This window comes from Pleurodeles waltl, chromosome 10 (genome assembly GCF_031143425.1).
Source record: "Pleurodeles waltl isolate 20211129_DDA chromosome 10, aPleWal1.hap1.20221129, whole genome shotgun sequence".
NCBI classification, from domain to species: Eukaryota; Metazoa; Chordata; class Amphibia; order Caudata; family Salamandridae; genus Pleurodeles; species Pleurodeles waltl.
In genome coordinates, this window is record NC_090449.1 from 449,266,944 (window position 1) to 449,286,769 (window position 19,826).

The following is a 19,826-nucleotide window of genomic DNA, read 5'->3' on the forward strand; positions in this document are numbered from 1 at the left end:
ATAACTGAAGTTTTAATAATGTGGTGCAGATAACTATAAGGCTCAGGGGCACCAGATGATTTCTTACAATGATAGGGGACTAAGTGGACCAGGATCACCAGCGCATCATAAGCCCAGGCCACTACATGCCACGTCAAAAGTCAGCTGCTACACCTACAGTGCAGGACGCGCTCGTGTATTCCCAGGCTTTACCCCACATCATAACCAATGATTTTTATATAAGCCATTACCTCAGGTATATTCCTGCTAAAGGTCTGCCTCAAAGTGAAGAGGGGGCAGTCAGTGATGCTGGACCTCTAAAAATTACACAGTATATTTGTTAATGGTCCCTCCGACTGCCCCACCCCTGAGTCTCCCCTTTTCATCTGCAGATACATTGCTCAAGCTCATACTACAGTGGGAAGGTTATATAATGCACCCACACAGCACGTTTCAGTCACTATCACAACTGACTGCTAATGACTGACTCATTATTGAGTTAACACAGAATACCTCCCTTATCAGTGGTCTGACTAGAAGTCAGGGTACAGGGTAACACAAGATGTATAGATACAGAGAAGGGTTTCACAAAATGTTATATTTTAATCACGGAATGTTGCCAGGTTAGTTGCACAGCTACAGGATTCAAGTATGATATTGTTTATAAACACATTCGATTTCAAGATAGCTGGGCCATTGATGTGTCCTATATAGAAGGCTATCACACCTTTTTACTCCACTTACTGATTTAAGGGACTCCATCCAGGTAGTTTATTAATCTGGATTGTATTTTCCCCTTGCACGTCTCTCAGTTGCCTACTGCTTCCCCAAATTGCTCGGCTTTTTTAAACGGTTACCTGAGGCTGTATTACACTAAGTGTGTATGCTGGTTTTATGTGCCCCCAGTTAACTTTGGTATTACAGAACGGGATACAGAGGCTGATGTAGCCCCTTCGGTAATATTGATATTGCTGGCATACATGTAGTGCCAGCCACATCTTGAGTGGACATTCCCTCGTTTGCATGGGGGCATGCAAATAATTCTAAATCTTTAGCACAGACATTGCCAGTTTGCTGTAGTTTGTACGCATTTTTAGAATTTTTGTTAATTGGGGTGTATTTACTTACAGGCTGTCTTAATATAACCAAACCTCCACCTCAATGGAGAATACAAAGAAAGTGACTCCAGTTCCAACACTAAATTGCTACTGTTCTAATAACAGCTTGTTATTCATTCACTCACGTTAGTTACATAGAGGGTTATGTAACAAAAGTGTGGCATTAGTTGTTTTCGCATTCTGTGCATGGGAGTGTGTTCTGTCAGTGCATTAGATGTTCCTCCTCCCCAAGCCCCCTAGGAACTCTTAGGGCAAGCAGTTAAATAGTTCAGTAGGTGTAACTGGAGAAAGGGTGAGAAGGTTGGGAATGGGGGCTGGGTAGCTGTCTCCAATGTCCCGGGGTCCATCTTACTATGGCTCTGCAAACCCAGCCAAGTACAACCTGTACAGAACTTGGCTCTGAGTTTTAATGATGTTGCACAGTCACAGGATTCTCAGTGTGTGGTGGGTACAACAAGCTCAGCACTCAAGAGAGACCTAACAGAATGATAACTTGATTGTCCAGTCCAGTAGTTGTCTGTGTAAAGGATAAGTACTTTAATGCACCATCAAATACCATAGTGCACACTATGAAAAGCTCAGATGTCATAGTCTGGTGAAGTGCCACTGTCCTTTGCTTCTCCCTCCCTCCCTATCCCCTCACTCTCTCTCAACATTTGTCTGCTGCTGGTATTCGACAGTGATGCAGAGCTAGCCTTCCTCTTTAAGCCAGTACCATACACTCAGTATCTCAGATTCCATTATATCACCAACTGCAACTCCACAATAGGCCTCTGTTAGGCCTCTGCGTGATTAAGCCCATGGCATTCTCTCCAAGTGGGAAGACACGTCAGCCGCAGGTGCACCAACCCTCTGTTCCAGTTCTTACAGCAGACGCTGGGCCAAGCAGCAAAGTCCACAGGCGGCAGGCATGCAGCTGTCTTTGGATCAGTGGCCCTCTTCTGGACACAGAGTCAGTCAGCTGGAGCCAGGGTCCCATAAGTCTTGGCAGGGTCTTTTTCACTGACACACCGGCTCAGCTGGGCAAAACTCCTGTGGTTAAAGCAGCAATTCAGTCCACTTTCAGTCTCAGGTCAAGATGGTAACAGCTGCACCACGTCTAGGCACATCACTGCCTAGCATCACAGTCTGAAAAGGTGCACTTGCAATCAGCTCCTCGGGCAGCCTCACAGTCACTCGGGCACCCAGTGGTCCAGTGCTTCGAGGCAGCAACTTCATTACAGCAGCATAGTTCTCTGGGGCACACGTTGGGCAAATGTGAAGGGGATAGTCGCTGCAAATGTCACTATACACACCGGGACAGTGCCACAAGCTTGGCAAAAGTCACTTCAGCCGAGCAAACCGATCAAGCACCCTTTCGGTAAGTGCCACAGAGTGAAAGCTAATGCTAATGGAGCAATATGCTTGGGCACACTCCGGCAGTGCTATGGACCCTTCGCTTCAGCAAGGGCAACCAGCTCTGAGCCAAGAGCATGTCAGTCACGCTCTCTAAAGACTCTATTAAACAAACCCACAACACCAGGGTTGATTGCTCTTGGCCACGTTGGTAGTCTTCCTGCAAGGTTGGCTACCTCTTTCCCTCTTCTTACAGGAAGGCTACATCCAAGTGCTCCCGGTCAGGGAGACAGCTCCTCCTCCAGATAAGACTTCAGGTGATGTCCCCTCACTTTTGGAAAGATGGCTATCAGACAGACACCATTTCTTGGGTATGCTGTGGTAGTTCTTGGGTATTCTGTGGTGTAACCTGCTCCATGGTCAGAGAGAATTAGAAACTCGAACAACAAGTGGGTCAGCAGGTCCCACCCCTATACAGGTACAGCAGGCAAGAGATGTGTAGTCTGTCTGCACATTTAGAACCGATTGTGGTTGGTTGCTTTTTGATGTTTCTTTCTTAGGCTGTGTTCCAGACTGAGTCCTTGTCTAGACTAAGGCTACTAACAGTGGGACTACCTCCAGGTTGGAGCACCTACAAAAGAGGCCCAAAGGGGTGTTAGCATTTTGCTTCTGACCATCAACAACCACAGTGACAGTGATGTGGACGAGAGACAAAAGGCTGGCGTCTTTTAAAGGACCCCTTCACACTCTGAGCATCAGAAGCTGTAGTCGAACCTTTCACCCCCACCATTTACCAAAAATCAGTATTCACAAAGACTAATCAGCAGCTGCCTGCAGTGAAAAAACAACCAACTGAATTACTTAAGGGAAGCCTGTCTCCTATATCCCCACTTCAGTGTGTAGGTTACCCCCTTCCATGCTCAAGAAGGTGAGCAATACTCTTCCACTGTCTCGGAAAGTAACCTCACTTGCATACTGTGCAAATGAACTACCAGGGGCTTCCAAAATGGAACAAGCCTCCTTCACTCTGGTTCATTCACATATGCACTATGTGTGTGATACGCAGACCACATACATACAACCACACATACAATGGGCTGGTGGCGTAAGAGTTCAGGTTCGCTTGTAGCAGCAAAATGTTACTCAAGGTGGCCGGTATGCCATCACTCTTGTGACCCATCAAACAAGATTTGGTCAGAGTATAGGATTAGTAAAACATGTTGTGCTGCCACCACCACTCTAGAGCTTGAACCATGTACAGGTGCATTAGTCCACTGTCACTCCGAACAGCACTCTTGGTGAGGCCCACCACTCCAGGACTGGTCTGGGACTGTAATGGCATGAAGGGACAGGCTTAGGCCTTCGCATACTTTCTAGATTAGTGTATGGCTGGAGTGGGACCAAAAGTCCAAAAACCAGGATACCAGATACTTTAGGTTGGGCACTCGGGCAGTAAGCACAATTGTATACCATGCAGGTGACATTCCAGAGTGTTAAGATGATAAACCAAGCCAAAAAAGGAAATAAACTTACCAAGCGAGTAGGAGGAGGAAAAGAAAATGTGAGGCCCCAAGACTTGTCTCTGAGCCTTTATTGGCCACATACACACCACACCCTGATGCAGCAACCTTAGCGGTAGCTGAGGTTCACCACTTATAGATAGAGCTCACTAGAATATACAGACTGTTAGTACAGTTTGTATTGCAAACATTAAATACTAACCCAGTGTGTGCTGCCACAGCACAACCACATGCAGTTACACCAGGCATTAACCCCGCAACTGTCCATTTGATCCTGGGTAAGGTACCCACCAAGCAGGAAGAAATTCCGTTTTGGTTAGCTCAAAAAATAAATGCGCTGGAAGCAGTCTTCCCCCATAAGGGTCCTCCAAATAAACATAGAATGCTCACTATGTGCTTGCCATTTAGTATGGTTCCCACAGTAGATAAATGCAACACATTGGGCACGCTATTTGCCACACTCTATACTACCGCACACGGTACACCAAAACTTGGCAATCTTCCGGAGGTGTTAAAACAAATTCAAGATGAATACGGGGCTGCCCTGGCCCTGGACCTGTGGATTCAATTAATGTACAATTTTGCCACTGTGTCTTCAAATATATTAAGTAACCTTAAAGGGGAAGCAGTTGCATTAGCAGTGCGCGTAGGGCTCCGGGACGTTCCTGTACAGGATCAAGAACGTGAGCTGACAAAGATTATTGCTGAGACCTATTCCAGCATTAGTCGAGATAGTCTGGAAGCCAGACCAATTAACCCACAATCTAATGAAGATTCTACTAAGCAAGCTCCTGAAGGTTCTAAAAAGGGCTGGGCTAAAAAACAACAAACACCTACAAAAGAAAGGGGAGAATCTCTATATTCGGACACCTCTCAAAATTGATATAATCTTAGAAACAGAGATAATATAAAAATGCCTGGCAGACATCAATAGTCTGATACACGCCAATCTTGTTCCTTTCAGGAATCACCAGAAAAATGCAGTGAGAGGTGGGCAGTCAGAATAGCGAATAGAGTATGTGAAACCGAGAAAGGATTCAATGCTCGTCTAAAGTTTCTGTTAAGAAAGAAGAGAAACTTCCCCAACAAAAACAGCAGTGTAAGTAGAAAAAAAGTGGCAGCAGTTGCAATACGACATGCCACACAGGAAGAAGGCTGTACTGAGGAACATGAAGTGGTCACTGGCACTGCTAGACAGTGCAGCAGAGGTCACAATAGTTTGCCGGGATCTTCAACAGCATTTGGAGGTGAAAGCAACTGATGACTTCTTACAAGTTGAAACTGCGGACATGCATGTCTCCACAACCGACAGGGTGTATAAAGTAACTATCCAGTTAGAGGGAGACACTGAATGCATGATAGAAGCTATCTTTTGGGACCGCGTCATTGCTATTTATGATATTTTACTGCCTGAAAAAGACAGGCCACCAGAATTTGTCTGTGATCTCCCATATGGAGAAGAGGTTATTGAGACATCCTTCTCGCTCCTTGTTCCTAGAAAGCTCGTGGAAATACACACCACTGATTGGGCAGTGTCACAGGCATCTGCGTTATATCACAACCACGTAGGATTGGATAAAGATTCCTCCTATCATGCAATTCCAATTCAGTCCCAACCTCAACCTCAACCCCAATAGAACATGAAGCTAAAGCACCCATGAGGGAAATCCTCAAACAATTAGAGTACCAGGGCATAACTGAACTCTGTGTCTCACCAATGAACAATCCACAGTTCCCTGTCGCTAAACCAGACCATTCATATAGCATAGTCTTGAACTAGACATTTAAGCAGTCACACACGCACATTTGCTATACAAAATGCACAAAGCACTTATGAACAATACAGTGCTCAAAAAATACAAAATGACCCTGGATATCTCCAATGGGTTTTTCTACCAAAACATAGCACCTGAAAGTATGGACTTAACAGGTTTCAGCACTTTAGGCTGCCAGAAAAATTCTGCAGACTCCCACATGGGTACAAGAACAGTCCAGGACTGTTCTCAGCTCGTGTTACATCTATTTTACATGACATTGACCCTGAGCCTTTGTCAGAAAAGGATGATATCTACTGTACAAACGACAACCTGATGTAACATATAAGACGGATAGCGAGCACTGTTGTAGGATTTGCCAAATCTGGCTACAAATTCAATAAAAAAAAAAATTAAAATAGCCTTCCTTTGTGTCATATTTTTGGAATACGAACTGTCAGATGAAGGCAAGAGCCTCGCATCCCAATTGTTAGAAAAATGCGCACAACTACAACCTCCAAACACCATCAAAAAGCTCCAGTCTTTATTGGGCTTTTTACATTTTGGCAGAACGTACATTCCAGACTATGCACAATGCATTAAACCATTACATGACTTAATACAACCTGACTTTACCAGCAAATACTGGACAGTCAAACAAACACGCATTCTCAGAGCATTACAAAAAGACATGCTTGAAGCAAAACACCTACATACAAGGGACAACAAAAAACACCTGGTCATCAGAGTAATTGCTGGTGCCATTGGTTTTACCTACGTAACATTCAATGAGGGTGAGACAGCCCAACTGCATACAAATCACATTTGTATTCAACAGCTGAACAACGCTTTGCTCCCACTGAGAAAATTCTCAGTGCTGTCCAGATAGCTGTCATTAAAGACAGACCTCTGGCCCAGGGGAAACGTATTATTGTTGTATACCCCATTCCAGCCCTTGAGGCTGTTACCAAAGCTAGCGTTCCTAGTGCGAAAGCATTACATCCACGTTGCATCCAATGGGCAACGTTTCGGACGGCCACTGATGTAGACTATATCTTTTACTCAAGATAATAAACCCAAGGGTTTTTGCAATATGAACTTGAATATCCAGTTCCAGCAAACACATTGCCTATTGAACAATATCAGACAACTTGGTACACTGATGGTTCAGCCCAACCAGCTATAGGCACTAAACATCAATATTATGCCGCTTGCGCAGTCGTGAGTGGATACATGAAAGATGGCAAGTTCCATCTACAAGATAGTTACACGCAGACCCTAGGGGTCTCCACTGCACAACTTGCAGAGGTCAAGGCTTTGGTGATGGCACTGGAACATACGGATCCTGAGCAGATGACGCTGATTGTGATTCGTACTATTGTGTCCAGTCCTTCAATGAATATCTGCATTACTGGCGCTAGAATGGGTTCAGAGATTCAAAAGGAAACACCATTAAACACAGACTTCTGTGGGGGAAAGTAGTGGATCTGAAAGGAACGCTACCCAACATCCATGTTGTACATACACTAGGACTTCAGCGTGTTGGAATACACGCTACAGGCAACACCTTGGCTGATGAAGCAGCCAAATCAGCAATAGCTATGGCTTCTGTTGCTGCAGTAACCCATTCTAGAACAAAATTGGATGATGCAACATTGGCAGCTGTGAAAGCTTCAGCTGATGGCACGCCCTTACCAAAAGCATATCCTGCTAAATAGGCCTACTGCATATGCCTCAATACAGCCCTACCAGTTATAGCATGGGTTGGAAATCGTGTGATTCCCAATAAAGACCAAAGACCAGAATTGATCAAAGAAGCATATGAGGGGGTTGCTTCTGCCCATGCTGCTGTGGTGGCTACAATTTCACTGATACAAGCACGGTATTGGTGGCCAGATCTCTACAAACAGACCAAGCAGTATGTCCTTTGTTGTGACGTATGCCAACAAATAAAAGAATCCACCGTCAAACGCCCAGCACAGACACCCCTCCTAATTTCAAACAATCCATTACGATGTGTGTACTTGGAGCATTGTGGTCCCCTGACACCTGATAGTGCACACAAATACAGCTTAGTCGTTGTTGACGCATGCTCCAGATTTCTATGGTTTTGGCCACAATGCTCGGCTTACGCTCAAACAGTTATTAAGGATTTGCAAGTCTTTATCTGCACCTATGTTGTTGCGGCTTTCCACTTGGACCAGGGCCCTACTTTTGCCTCAAGGGCTTTCAGGGACTCCATGGCTTCGTAAGGGGTCCAACTGCATTACTCGTCTCCATTTCATTCCGAGGGAAATAGTATTGTGGAACTACAAAACCGAGATTTAAAGCAATCCTTAACAGCCATAGTATTAGGCACGGGTCATAGTTGGCTTACACACCTGTATGGAGTTCAGAGAGCACTTAATCTGCCCAGAAGGTCCCTGGGGGGCATACTTCATACGGAACACAAATGTGTTCCCAAACTTGATGGTCCTGGCATGAAGGCAGCAGAAACACTTTTTGACATGAGTGAACGTGTCACTGTCTTGCAGGACTTACAACAGTTCCGTGACGACAACGCATCTGCCAGTGCCGCCTCCTTGGGAATAAGGGATGTACCAATAACATCTACCGGCTGGATTCCAAAAGTTGGGGGCCTAGTGTGTGAAAAGATTGCTGTGAAAAGGGAGTTTGGTCCTTCTATTCGTGCACCGGTTCCAGTCCTGGGATTACACGGTACCAGAACTGTCATTTTACCACCGCTGCCTTGTTCCAAAGATAATCGCTTTGTCTCCATCGACAATGTCAAGCCGATCCTGCACAGCAGACCTAGGGGACTCCTGGGTAGTACCCGAATCCCTCTCACTACAGGCCAGGATGTTCCTCTACAGGTTTTAAGCAGCAACGCTGACACCTCTCCAAGGTTGGGGAGGGTGGGAAAGGAGCTTTCATTTCCACTAACTTCTACAACAAATAACATCAATAATATTGATTGATTGTATTCAATTTCTACACAAACTGATAACAGTCTACTATGAACCACTGAAGAAGCCTTCTACAATTTCTCCTCTTCCAAACACAGCTCCAGTTTTTATACGAAGTGCTTCTGGCTATTTTGCCAACATCAATGACACTTTCACTGACTCATCTGCTTCTACTGCAACAGAACTGTCAGGAGCATATAAGCAGATCATGTGTCTCAAAATTAACTATTTCATTCTTCCATGGAATTATCTATGGCTCTTACTAACTGCACTTGCCTTTGTCCTTTGGATTTGGTTTGTCATTGTTTTCTTCTTACTTATACATGGTCATTACCTTCCTGAATGTTCTATAGTTTAAACCACATTTTTTCCCCACTTGTCTCTAGTGAACATTTCTGATATACCAAATCCTGATGGAATTGTTTGAGATAAAGTATTATTTGATATATATGGCTCGATGGACGTCATTCAAATTCCAAATGTATTCAAACTTTCCATGAACGATGTAATTATACCAGGAGTGGTTTCTAATGATTAGGATGTGAAATCAGGTGATTCTATGATGTCTGGTTTACAGTATAATACAGTATTTGAAAATGAAGATGTTTATCAGTCCAAAGCAAATTATGGAGACATGTTCTGTTATAATTAATATGGACATCATTTCATTCACAGAGCAAGTACCCCAAAGAGTATCTTTAATTAAACACAGTGGAAACACTGTCCGACTGCACCAGTGGAGAGTTCTAAAACATATACTGAAAATTTTGTAGATTTGTTTGGGCACAATGCTAAAAATGCTGAGTCATATTATTTCAAATTGTCAGAGATTGAAAGTCAACATATTTTATTGACAGACACAAAATTAATGTATTCTGATTCCTTTGTTTCCTGGTTAGCTATAGAAGACTATAATTACTGGTTGAAGTAAAAAGACTTGAAAAGTGTGTGGGGAACTAAATATTGACAAATAAGGGGAAAGGAGGCTTTATTTAGAGCATGCCTGATAACTGTTCAAATTATATTTTGAAACTGTACAACAAACAAGTTGTTTAAGCTTAGCAAAAATTAAGGAACTTAATGCACCCAGTATTCTCGCTCCTGCACCATTTTACAAAAGGCAAAAGTATACAAATATATCTAAAAATCAGCTCGATGAATGGGTCCAGAATTGAACATTTAACACATCACTTTCATGTCCTGGTGGGTGGTTATTGTGGCGTGTAGACACCAATGGGTGCCATACACGTTTTGTAAACTCCACAGGGTTTGTTTTAGAACAAATAGGCAGGACTCTCGCTATGTGTCCTCAGAACACTCGGGTGTAGTGACAACATATAGTTTAGGGAAATTATGCCAACAACGCTTGAAGGGTTCCTCGCTGGATTCTGTTGAAGAACACCCTGGTCTACTGTCCAATGAAACAGATGTACAGGAGATCCTGTTAGGCCCCAGAAAACAACGTAGAAAATGCTTCCTATATACAGTATATAATTACAGTTGGAAACTTTCCCAATAAGAAGCGCAAATTGATCAGGAAAATGTACAGAAAGCATTAGTCGTATTAGATAATGGAATTAACACCTAGTCCAACAGGATATACACTTTAAATAATATTGTATTCTCTGCAATAGACATAGTAAAGAGTAGCATGTCATCTTTACACCATGGACAGTGTTAGCTAAGGTACATTATGCAGTTAGGTTGGAAAGGTTAGCTCTTACTGTGGCTGAAGACCCATGTGCTGACCGGCTAATACATGGGGTTATAAATCTGCCTATTTCAACACTTCAGTTTACATCCTAAAATACATTCCAGTAGGCAGATATGAAAGGCTGGGAGATAGTTACATACATGAGGTGTAAGAGCTTCCCTTTTTGTACAAATATTTCAATGGCATGAAAGAGGTCTTTCTTGGCAGTAGTAAATACAAGACTTCTGCAAGCCATTCGATGATTTGTAAACAGCTGTCCTTGCATGGGACATGCAATGCCTCGGCAGCGAACTTGGCTTGTTATCTGAATGGAATTCCAGTCCCCTTGATTAGACCTGCGTTCCAGGTGCTCCCAAATGGCAGCTGTGTGCTTCTTAACAGTGAGAGCTGTTGTGCAATGCGAGCTGGTATAGCTTATGTAATTTCAGTCTCCCAAATTGTCCCATGTCCTTTTTCCACTCACACAACAAAGAGTAGTAGCAGACATGTGGCCTCATATTGCTACTTCTGATGTGAATTTTGACAAGTTGAGCAGACTCAAGGCTTTACTGTTTCAAAAACATGTGGCACTTACATCTGCACGCAAGACCTATGTGCTTCAAGTTGTAATGTCATCTGCAGATATTCAGTCCCTTTTATGCACACATTTTTCAAGACACTTTGATAAACTTGTGGGACGAATATTCAATGCGTCCAGTACTACTGGAATTGCGCATTTCTTTAAGGTTGTTGATTCTGGTTTCATTCACACCTTCTCCATATTTTGCTTAATACTTTCAGCCATACACTCAATATTTTTAAGTGTTTTCTACGGGAAGCTGTCCTTGAGTGGCCCTTTGTGGATGATGTGACTCTTAACTCAACACTGAGCACAACACGGGATGCTGCTGCCTCAGCTGGAGCTCACGCTTTGGAACCTGAGTGCTCTATGGTTTTCCATGGCAATGATTTGGATACCTTACCACCTGCCGAAGTGGAAGGCTTCTGGGCTTCAATTGCCCCTGATATAATTGGCGACTTTCAAAATGACAATGATCTTTGAATTTGGCCTTCTTTGGCCCCACTATTGAAGTTTTAAATTGGCCTTCTTTTTCTTCATGCTCAAGTGTCTTTTAACTTGGACTTATTGACATTTATGTTTGTATGCTTTCATAAATAGAAGTTATTAGGTCTCATTTTATTATTATTATTTTAGGCTTTTAAAACACCTTCAAACCAGCAAGGGGAGGGTGTTGTATAAATATTTTAGCCATATTTTAGACACATTATTTTAGCAAACTAGGCCTGCCATTGTGCACTTTAGCCCAGTTACATTTTATTCAGCAGCGCTTTATTTTTCTAGCAATAGCCACATTTGGAGAGTTGTTTTATTTTTCTCTATCTAATTGTAGTTTCACCTAGGAAAGCAGTACATTCTCAGTGGGACATTCATTTCACTTTGTGCTTTCTTCAAGGCCGCATTCAGAGAGGATTGCAAAAGTGGTACGCTGTGTCTCCAACATTCACAGAAACACACATATTCTTACGTTGGGACCCTTTCCTAGAATGTCAACTGTTTTATTATAAAAACACTTCTTTGTCCCATACGTTAGAGGGAGATTCCAGCCAGATGACTACGACTGCATGCTGATTGCCTCGCTCTAGCTGCTTGCTTAGACTGCCGAACCCCTAGCCTACATGGGGACGGTGTCTCTCTAGACCACAGGCGTCATTGCTCAGGTATGAGGGATGATGTCTTCCCGGGGGGGGGGGGAACCTGAAGAGCGGGTTAGGATTTATTATGCTGTGCTCTAACATAGCTTAGGTAGGAGAACTATGTATCACTCCTAGTGACAGAATGGTGGGACTGTTTTTGTGTTTCACTCGCCTCGTCACAATTTCGCTTTTATAGTGTGTTATCATGCTAGTTATTGCAATACATGCCATTTTATCTAAGATGCAGTTACTTCAACAAATCCATATTTAACTATATTCTGCCTCAGTTTGTCCTTGCCTGTGTGGGACTAACATAAGTGAGAGAAAGGGAGGAGATCTGATCGACCACGATTCCCTGAGGAGTCTTTCTTGTCATGCACCCAGTTGCCACAATCATCCCTGTTCTTGGACAGAGTTGAGGCACTGCTCGTTAGTAGAAAAACCCAGATTAGGTCGACAGATGTCACATGGTGAGGAACTATACTTATTACCCACAATCAATGCGATCCTACCGCCCAAATCCAGTAGTCTCATTAGGGTGATGAGAACCTACTTGACAGCCCGATCGTTACAACTAATTGTGTATCAGCAAACCCTCCTGGCACAAGGGGTTGCTGTGACACTACAGGCCAAGGCGCTGGCCCTCATCCACAGTTTTCTCTACCACAGTGGGCCCTTCTGGCACAGGGGGTCGCCGCTGGGCTCCACGCCTGGGTCTTTGAAGTTTTAGTTGGGGTTCTGTTTCTTTTGAAGCGAACAATCTGATCTCTCTTCTTCTGCTTTTAAAGGGTGTTTGTCACAGCAGGAGAGATTTCAAAGCTGATAATCCACAACACAGGTCATGGGAGTGACTAGAATTCACAGCTGCATGTTGGCCACATTGTTATGTACATTAAAAGGTTAATCCCGAGCCCTTTCCTTGTAATCTACCACTGAATCAAAGAGCAACTTTTGAAGTGAACAGAGGGAGTCTCTGCCTCCTTCTGCAGTGTGTCCCACCCAGGTCACAGGAATGCAGCAATACACAAGTCTGCCTCAGGGGATTCCTCTAATCCTTGTGTTTTCACCAGGCTGGCCTGGGCTTCCCAAAAACGGAACCCAGGGGCCTCCATGTAATGTACCATTAAGGCACTCTTGCACTCAGTGTATGGATGTAGCACATACCACTATTCAGTACTGTTACCTCCATGCATTGCGCCATCATAGGCACATTCAGCTATGTATGCAGAGCACACATCTTCTCCCTTCATGAAATGTACTTCTCGCAAGCACACATACTCTCAGCTCATGCTTTCCCTGAGAACACACTGCACAGCACCACATGTAATTTATTCCTCCCCGTACACACATTCACCATGCATGGACTGCCCAGCACTGCTCTACCCTGTACTGTACCATTCTCAGGCACACATACATCCAGCGCAGTCACCACTTCTGTGCTATGCAGCACTCTGCATCTTACTGATGTAGGTCAAAGGGGAGTTAAGCACACAGCAGCTGAACTTTAAAAAAGTGAGTGAGTTTATAAGCCTCAGTCCAATAATGCAGGTTAATAAGCATTGGTAAAACCAATAGGTTTCGCCTATGCAAAATCTATTGCCTTTTCAAATGTTTGTTTTTATTTTTTACATGTCACACAGCAGCGCAATCTACTGTGCAACATGGCTTAAAGAAAAAAAAAGTAAAACACTATCTTCTGGCAAACATTGATCCCGTGATAGCGGTTTTTTTCTTTTTTACTTTAACTTATGCTGCACAGCAACCCTCACTGCAGTGCAACAAGAAAACCTCTCCAAGCCAAGCAAATGAGGTTATGTGCAGCTGACGCAGGCAACTGGCCACCACAGCTCATGCACGAGAACGAGCAGCACGAGGGAGGAAAGGGGTGATAGCAAGGACACTGCAGGGGCTGGGCTGGTGAAACAAACAAAAGAAGGCAGGCAGACGGGGGAGGAACAGCAACAGAGGGAGGAGGGCAGGTGAAGGAGAAGCAACAACAGGCTTCTGTTTTATAAAGTAGGAACAATTTAGGAAGAGCGCTGGGGATGAGAGAAGACGGCCTGCAGAAGTACTCGTATGGAGTGCCAGCTAGCAAAATAAAAAATAAAAAGTACCTTTAGAGTGTGTATCCAGTAAAAGGACACTTACCACTAGCCAGTGGACAGAAGCTGTGCTGGGACCAGGCTTTATGGCATTGACAGGCAAAGCAGAGCAGGAAGACGTGCTGATGACATGCTGACCAATTAGAAACATGTAAATTAGAATGATGTTGAAATCAACGAATGGTAAGTCAAGTCAAGTACTGGGCAGGTTCTAAGCCCCCTTTGTGATTTTTTTTTTATTACAAGAAATTTCTCAAGCACATCACAAGCAGTGTGTAGGTGTAGGAGGTTTGTAGTGGGTAACTAAGGGCCAGATGTATCAAGAATGCATTTTGCGAATCGGAAATAGCGATTTAAAAAAAATTGCTATTTCTGATTCGCAAAATGCAATGTATCACATTTGTGATTCAATAATAGCGATTTCTTAAAAATTGCAAATGCTAATACTGAATCGCAAATTGCGATACAGCCCCCATTCGCATTTATGGGTCTGTCGGCCCATATTTGTGAATATTTTGCATGTCCCAAATAGCGAATTCCTAACTGGAATTCGCAATTTGGGGAACTGCAAAGTCCAGGGTGCTGGGGGCCTAAGGCCCCCTCTGCTGCACCCCAAAACATTTTTTTCCAACATGTAAGATGCACACATGCCAAAAGGGCATGTGTGCTTTACATGTAAATTTTAAAAATGCATTTTAAATGCATTTTACAAATTTGCACATGTTACCACCAAGTTCAACTTGGTGGTAATAGCGATTCCTTAATGCCCAATTTGCATTAAGGAATTGCTTCTTACATGTGCTTTAGAAATCGCAAATAAGGAATCCTTATTTGCGATTTCTTATTTAGAGAGTCGACTCTCTAAACAGGGTCGCAATTTTAAGGAAACGCTATTTTAGCGATTCCTTAAAATTGCATTCAGAATGCCTTTGATACATTCTGAAATGGCTTTTTGCATTAGCAAACGGGCATTCGCACCGTTTGCGAATGCAAAAAGCTTTGATACATCTGGCCCCAAGGTACTTACACCTTATACCAGGTCCAGTTATCCCTTATTAGTGAAATGTAGGCAGTGTCTAGCAGCTTAGGCTGTATAGGGGTAGCTGTAGCAGAGCAACCAAGGCTGAACTAGGAGACATGCAAAGCTTTTGCAATACCACTATAGTCACACAGTACTTATACACAAAAACAAGACAATACTCAGTGTTACCAAAAGTAAAGGTACTTTATTTTAGTGATACTAAGCCAAAAATATCTTAGAGGCAATAATCCTACTGGAGATAAGTATTATAAACAATAAATACACTACTAACCAAAATCAGGTAAGTAAACAGTCAGAGAATAGAGCAAACAGTGAAAAACACAATAAATTGTAATGGGCCTAGGGGCAACACAAACCATATACTGAAATAGTGGAATGCGAAAGTCGGATTTCCCCCTAGACAAGGGTAGTGTGTAGAGGTGTGCTGGGAGTGTAAGAAAACACCAAAGGTAAGTAAAATACCCCACCCCAGAGCCCAGGAAAACCGGAGTAAAGTACAGCAAGTTTCCTCAGAACACACTAGAAGTCGTGGTGAAGGATTATGCAAGAACCAAGCAAGCCTGCATGAAACCAACGATGGATTCCTGGACCTGAAGAGCTTTGGAGAGAGGAGACCAAGTCCAGAAGTCGATGAAGAGTCCAGGAAGAACGGGAGCCCCTGCCAGAAGGTGGAAAAGTAGATTCTCCGGTTGGAAACAAAGTACAGAAATGCACCAAGGAAGATAGCTGCGGGTTCCTGCTTGGTGCAACAGATGCCCCACGTAGAGCTGTTGGATGCAGGCTGTTTTCGTAGCTGGATTCCGCCAACAAGTCTTGGTTTATGCAAGAACGTGTTTTGCGTCAAAGAGAAGCTGCCCGGACCCAAGAGGGACCTGGGGGTCTCAACTCAGACTGAGGAGACAGAGGGGGCCCTCAGCACTTCAGAGAGCCCTCAGAAGACCAAGCAGCACCCATAGGAGTACCAGGACATGGGGACAAATGAGTTGGCAAAGTGCGGTTGTCACAGCACTACACAAAAGGGTCCCACGCCGCCGGAGAACAACTCAGGGAGCTGAGCGTCACCGGATAGAGTGCTGGGGACATGGGCTACGCTGTGCACAAAGAACTTCTGGAAGAAGTGCACAGAAGCTCAAGGAGCTGCAGAGGACGCAATGCACAGGGCTACTGTCTGGAACGAGGACGCAAGCCCTTACCTCCACCAAGTTTGGACAGCTGGACCTTTAAACAGTCAGGATCACTTCGTCTACCACCTGTGTTCCAGGGATCACGCTGGTCGACAGGAGTCGTCCCAGAGTACCGGTCGTCATCACATAGAGGTGCCTGCTGAAGCAGGGAAGTGAATCCGTCACTCCACAGGAGATTCCTTCAGTTCTTCTGGTGCAGGATGAAGACAGACAGTCCTCAGAGCATGCACAACCTGGAAACTGTTGCAGGCTGGAGCTGAAGTTGCAGGTCACAGGGGCCTTTCTGGATACTTTGTTGCAGTTACAGCGGTTCCTGGAGCAGTCTGCGGTTGATCCGATGCTCAGAAGCTGAAGCAGAGGAGTCCTGGTGCAGTCTTGCAAACAGAATCGGAGGAAACACCCAGAGGAGAGACTCTAAATAGCCCTGAGAGGGGGGTTGGATACCTACCCAGGTATGCACCTATCAGGAGGGGTCTCTGACGTCACCTGCTGGCACTGGTCACTCAGATGCTCCCAGAGGGTCCCCACATCTTGGAATCCAAGATGGCTAACGCCAGGGACACTCCGGAGGAGCTCTGGGCACCACCCCTGGGGTGGTGATGGACAGGGGAGTGGTCACTTCCCTTTCCTTTGTCCAGTTTCGCACCAGAGCAGGGACTGGGGGTCCCTGAACCGGTGTAGACTGGATTATGCAAGGAGGGCACCATTTGTGCCCTTCAAAGCATTTCCAGAGGCTCTGGAAGGATACCCCTCCCATGCCTCTAACACCTATTTCCAATGGGAGAGGGTGTAACACCCGTCTCCTAAAGGAAATGCATTGTTCTGCCTTCCTGGGATTGAGCTGCTCAATCCCCAGGAGGGCAGAAACCTGTCTGTGAGATGGCAGTAGCTGGGGCTGCAGTGGAAACCTTAGAGAGCTGGTTTGGCAGTACTGGGGGTCGATGGTGGAGCCCCCAGGGTGCATGGAATTAGCTCCCCAATACCAGATTTGGATTGGGGTTCAATTTCACAATTGTAGACACCTCACATGGCCATATTCGGAGTTACCATTGTGAAGCTACATATATGTATTGACATATATGTAGTGCACGCTTATAATGGTGTCACGCACTCACGAAGTCCGGGAATTTGGGCCTGGACACACACAGTAACTTTGCACCTAGCCCTCAGTAACTGAAGGTTAGACATATAGGTGACTTATAACTTACCTGGTACAGTGAAAAATGCCTGTGAAATAGTGTGTGCACTATTTCACTCAGGCTGTAGTGGCAGTCCTGAAGGAGTGTTTGTATGAGCTCCTTATGGGTGGCGAAAGAAATGCTGCAGCCCATAAGGATCTCCTGGAACCCCAATGCCCTGGGTACCTAGGTACCATATACGAGGGACTTATAAGGGGGGAACCAGTGTGCCAATTACAATTGGTGTATGGAGTCACTAAACTATAGGGACAAATTTAGTAAACAGAGGGAGCATAAGCACTGGAGTTCTGGTTAGCAGAACTCCAATGACACAGTCAAGCATAGTAACAAACACATACAGGCCACAAACTATGAGCACCGGGGTCCTGGCTAGCAGGATCCCAGTGAGACAGTAAAAACACACTGACAAACAGGCAGAAATTGGGGGTAACATGCCAAGAAAGATAGTACTTTCCTACAATAGGCAAAACCTAATAAGGGCCTATTGACTCCTACTGATCACTACAAGGTATGCTGCCACCACACACCTGTGCTGCTTAACTCTTGGTGACTACAGTAGCCTTCTATCACTATCAAGCTAGCGCTTTGGGCACCCCTTCTGATCCACCAACACCGCAGTCTGTGAGACAGGAGTATGTCATAGTGCACGCACATGATCCGTGTTTACCTATAACAAAAATCTGTATTAGGGATCCATACAAAAGTACAGTTAGGCACTTAGGGTAGGGGTACACATCCATAAAAAATGCAGAGGACCTTTCAGTCCCAACAGATAGAAAGCAAAATTGTCTGCTTGAGGTAGAGAAATTAAATTTCTGATTGCTTCATGGATGGAACCAGAATATAAGATGTGGAAATATTTAGATTTGGCTACACCTAGGGCTCAAGATGATTCACTCTGGGTTTTATTAGTAAGTCCCAAGATTTTCTGTAGTTTTATTTTTGTGCAATTTGTAGGAATTTGATGCACTACCTGACCTGATCAGGCTGCTTGTAAATTGAACTTTTGACAGGCAGGCTGTCACCTTTGTCAATGGTCTGTTCACACCATGTTGTTTGACCAGGGATCAGAGAGAACAGTTCGGAGAATTATCCTAGGAGATTTCTGCAGGCATCTTTTTGTGACTCAGAGAGGAAATCAGCAAGCACAACTTCATCTAATGAACCATCAACTGTATTGTGGGAGAAGAGGTCAGGGAGAGGGTCACTGTCTTCTTCCTGTCCCTCATCAGCTGCCATGACCAATGTCATGTCAGATCTATCACAGTAGGGCTTCAGGCGGTTCACATGAATTACTCTCTGGGGCTTCTAGGAGTGCCAAGGTCAACCAGATAGGTGACCTCACCCTTTCTCTCCACATTAGTGTGTGGTCCACTCCATTTGTCTTGGAGTGTCCTGGCAGCAACAGGGTCCAGGACCCACACTTTCTGTCCTGGCTGGTAGACAGTCAACGCAGCCTTCTGGTCATGCCATTGCTTTCGAAATTCTTGGCTGGCCTGAAGATTTTTTGAAGCCCTCTTCAAGTATTAGGCCATCATAGAACTGAGACCTAATACATAGTCCACAATGTCCTATTTTTGGAGGCTTGAGAGGTTGCTTCCAGCCTTCTTTCACAAGAGCAAGGGGACCCCTAACAAGGTGTCCAAACAAACGTTCAAAGGGGCTGTAGCCCACTCCCTTTTGAGGAACCTCCTTGTAGGCAAAGAGGAGGGAAATTAACAGGACATCCCACCTCCTTCTCAGTTTCTCTGAGAGTCCATTATCATGCCGTTGAGAGTTTTACTAAACCTCTCAAGTAATCTAACATTGGTTTGAAGACTGTAAGGAGTGGTGAATTCATAGGTGACACCACACTCCTTCCACATGGCTTTAAGGTAAGCAGACATGAAGTTTGTACCCCTGTCTGATACCACCTCTTTAGGAAATCCTACCCTTGAGAAAATTCCCCGGAGGGCTTTGGCCACTGCAGGAGCTGCAGTGGTCCTAAGAGGAATGTCCTCCGGATACCTGGTGGCATGGTCCACCACCATAGTATAAATCTATTTCCACAGGCTGTTGGTGGGTCCAGGGTGCCAACAATATCCACACCAACCTTCTTAAAGGGCACCCAACCACTGGTAGTGGAATTAAAGGGGCCTTTGGAGTGCTATCTGTCTTATCACTGGCTTGGCAAGTGAGAAAGGAGCGACAAAACTCCCTGGTGTCTTTACATTTGAGG

General features: G+C 44.6%; 1 protein-coding gene across 6 annotated transcripts in view; it reads right to left on the reverse strand.

Annotated features, from left to right (window-relative positions):
* LOC138261605 (zinc finger protein 605-like) overlaps positions 1–19,826 on the reverse strand; it is a 396,374-nt gene that overhangs the window by 240,295 nt on the left and 136,253 nt on the right. For 3 of the 6 annotated variants that reach the window (XM_069210711.1, XM_069210715.1, XM_069210712.1), the window contains exon 3: positions 14,230–14,316. The exons of the other annotated variants lie outside the window; for them this stretch is intronic. In XM_069210711.1, coding sequence (XP_069066812.1) covers positions 14,230–14,316 — 87 coding nt within the window. The remainder of the gene's footprint in view (positions 1–14,229; positions 14,317–19,826) is intronic. 6 annotated transcript variants of the gene reach the window in all.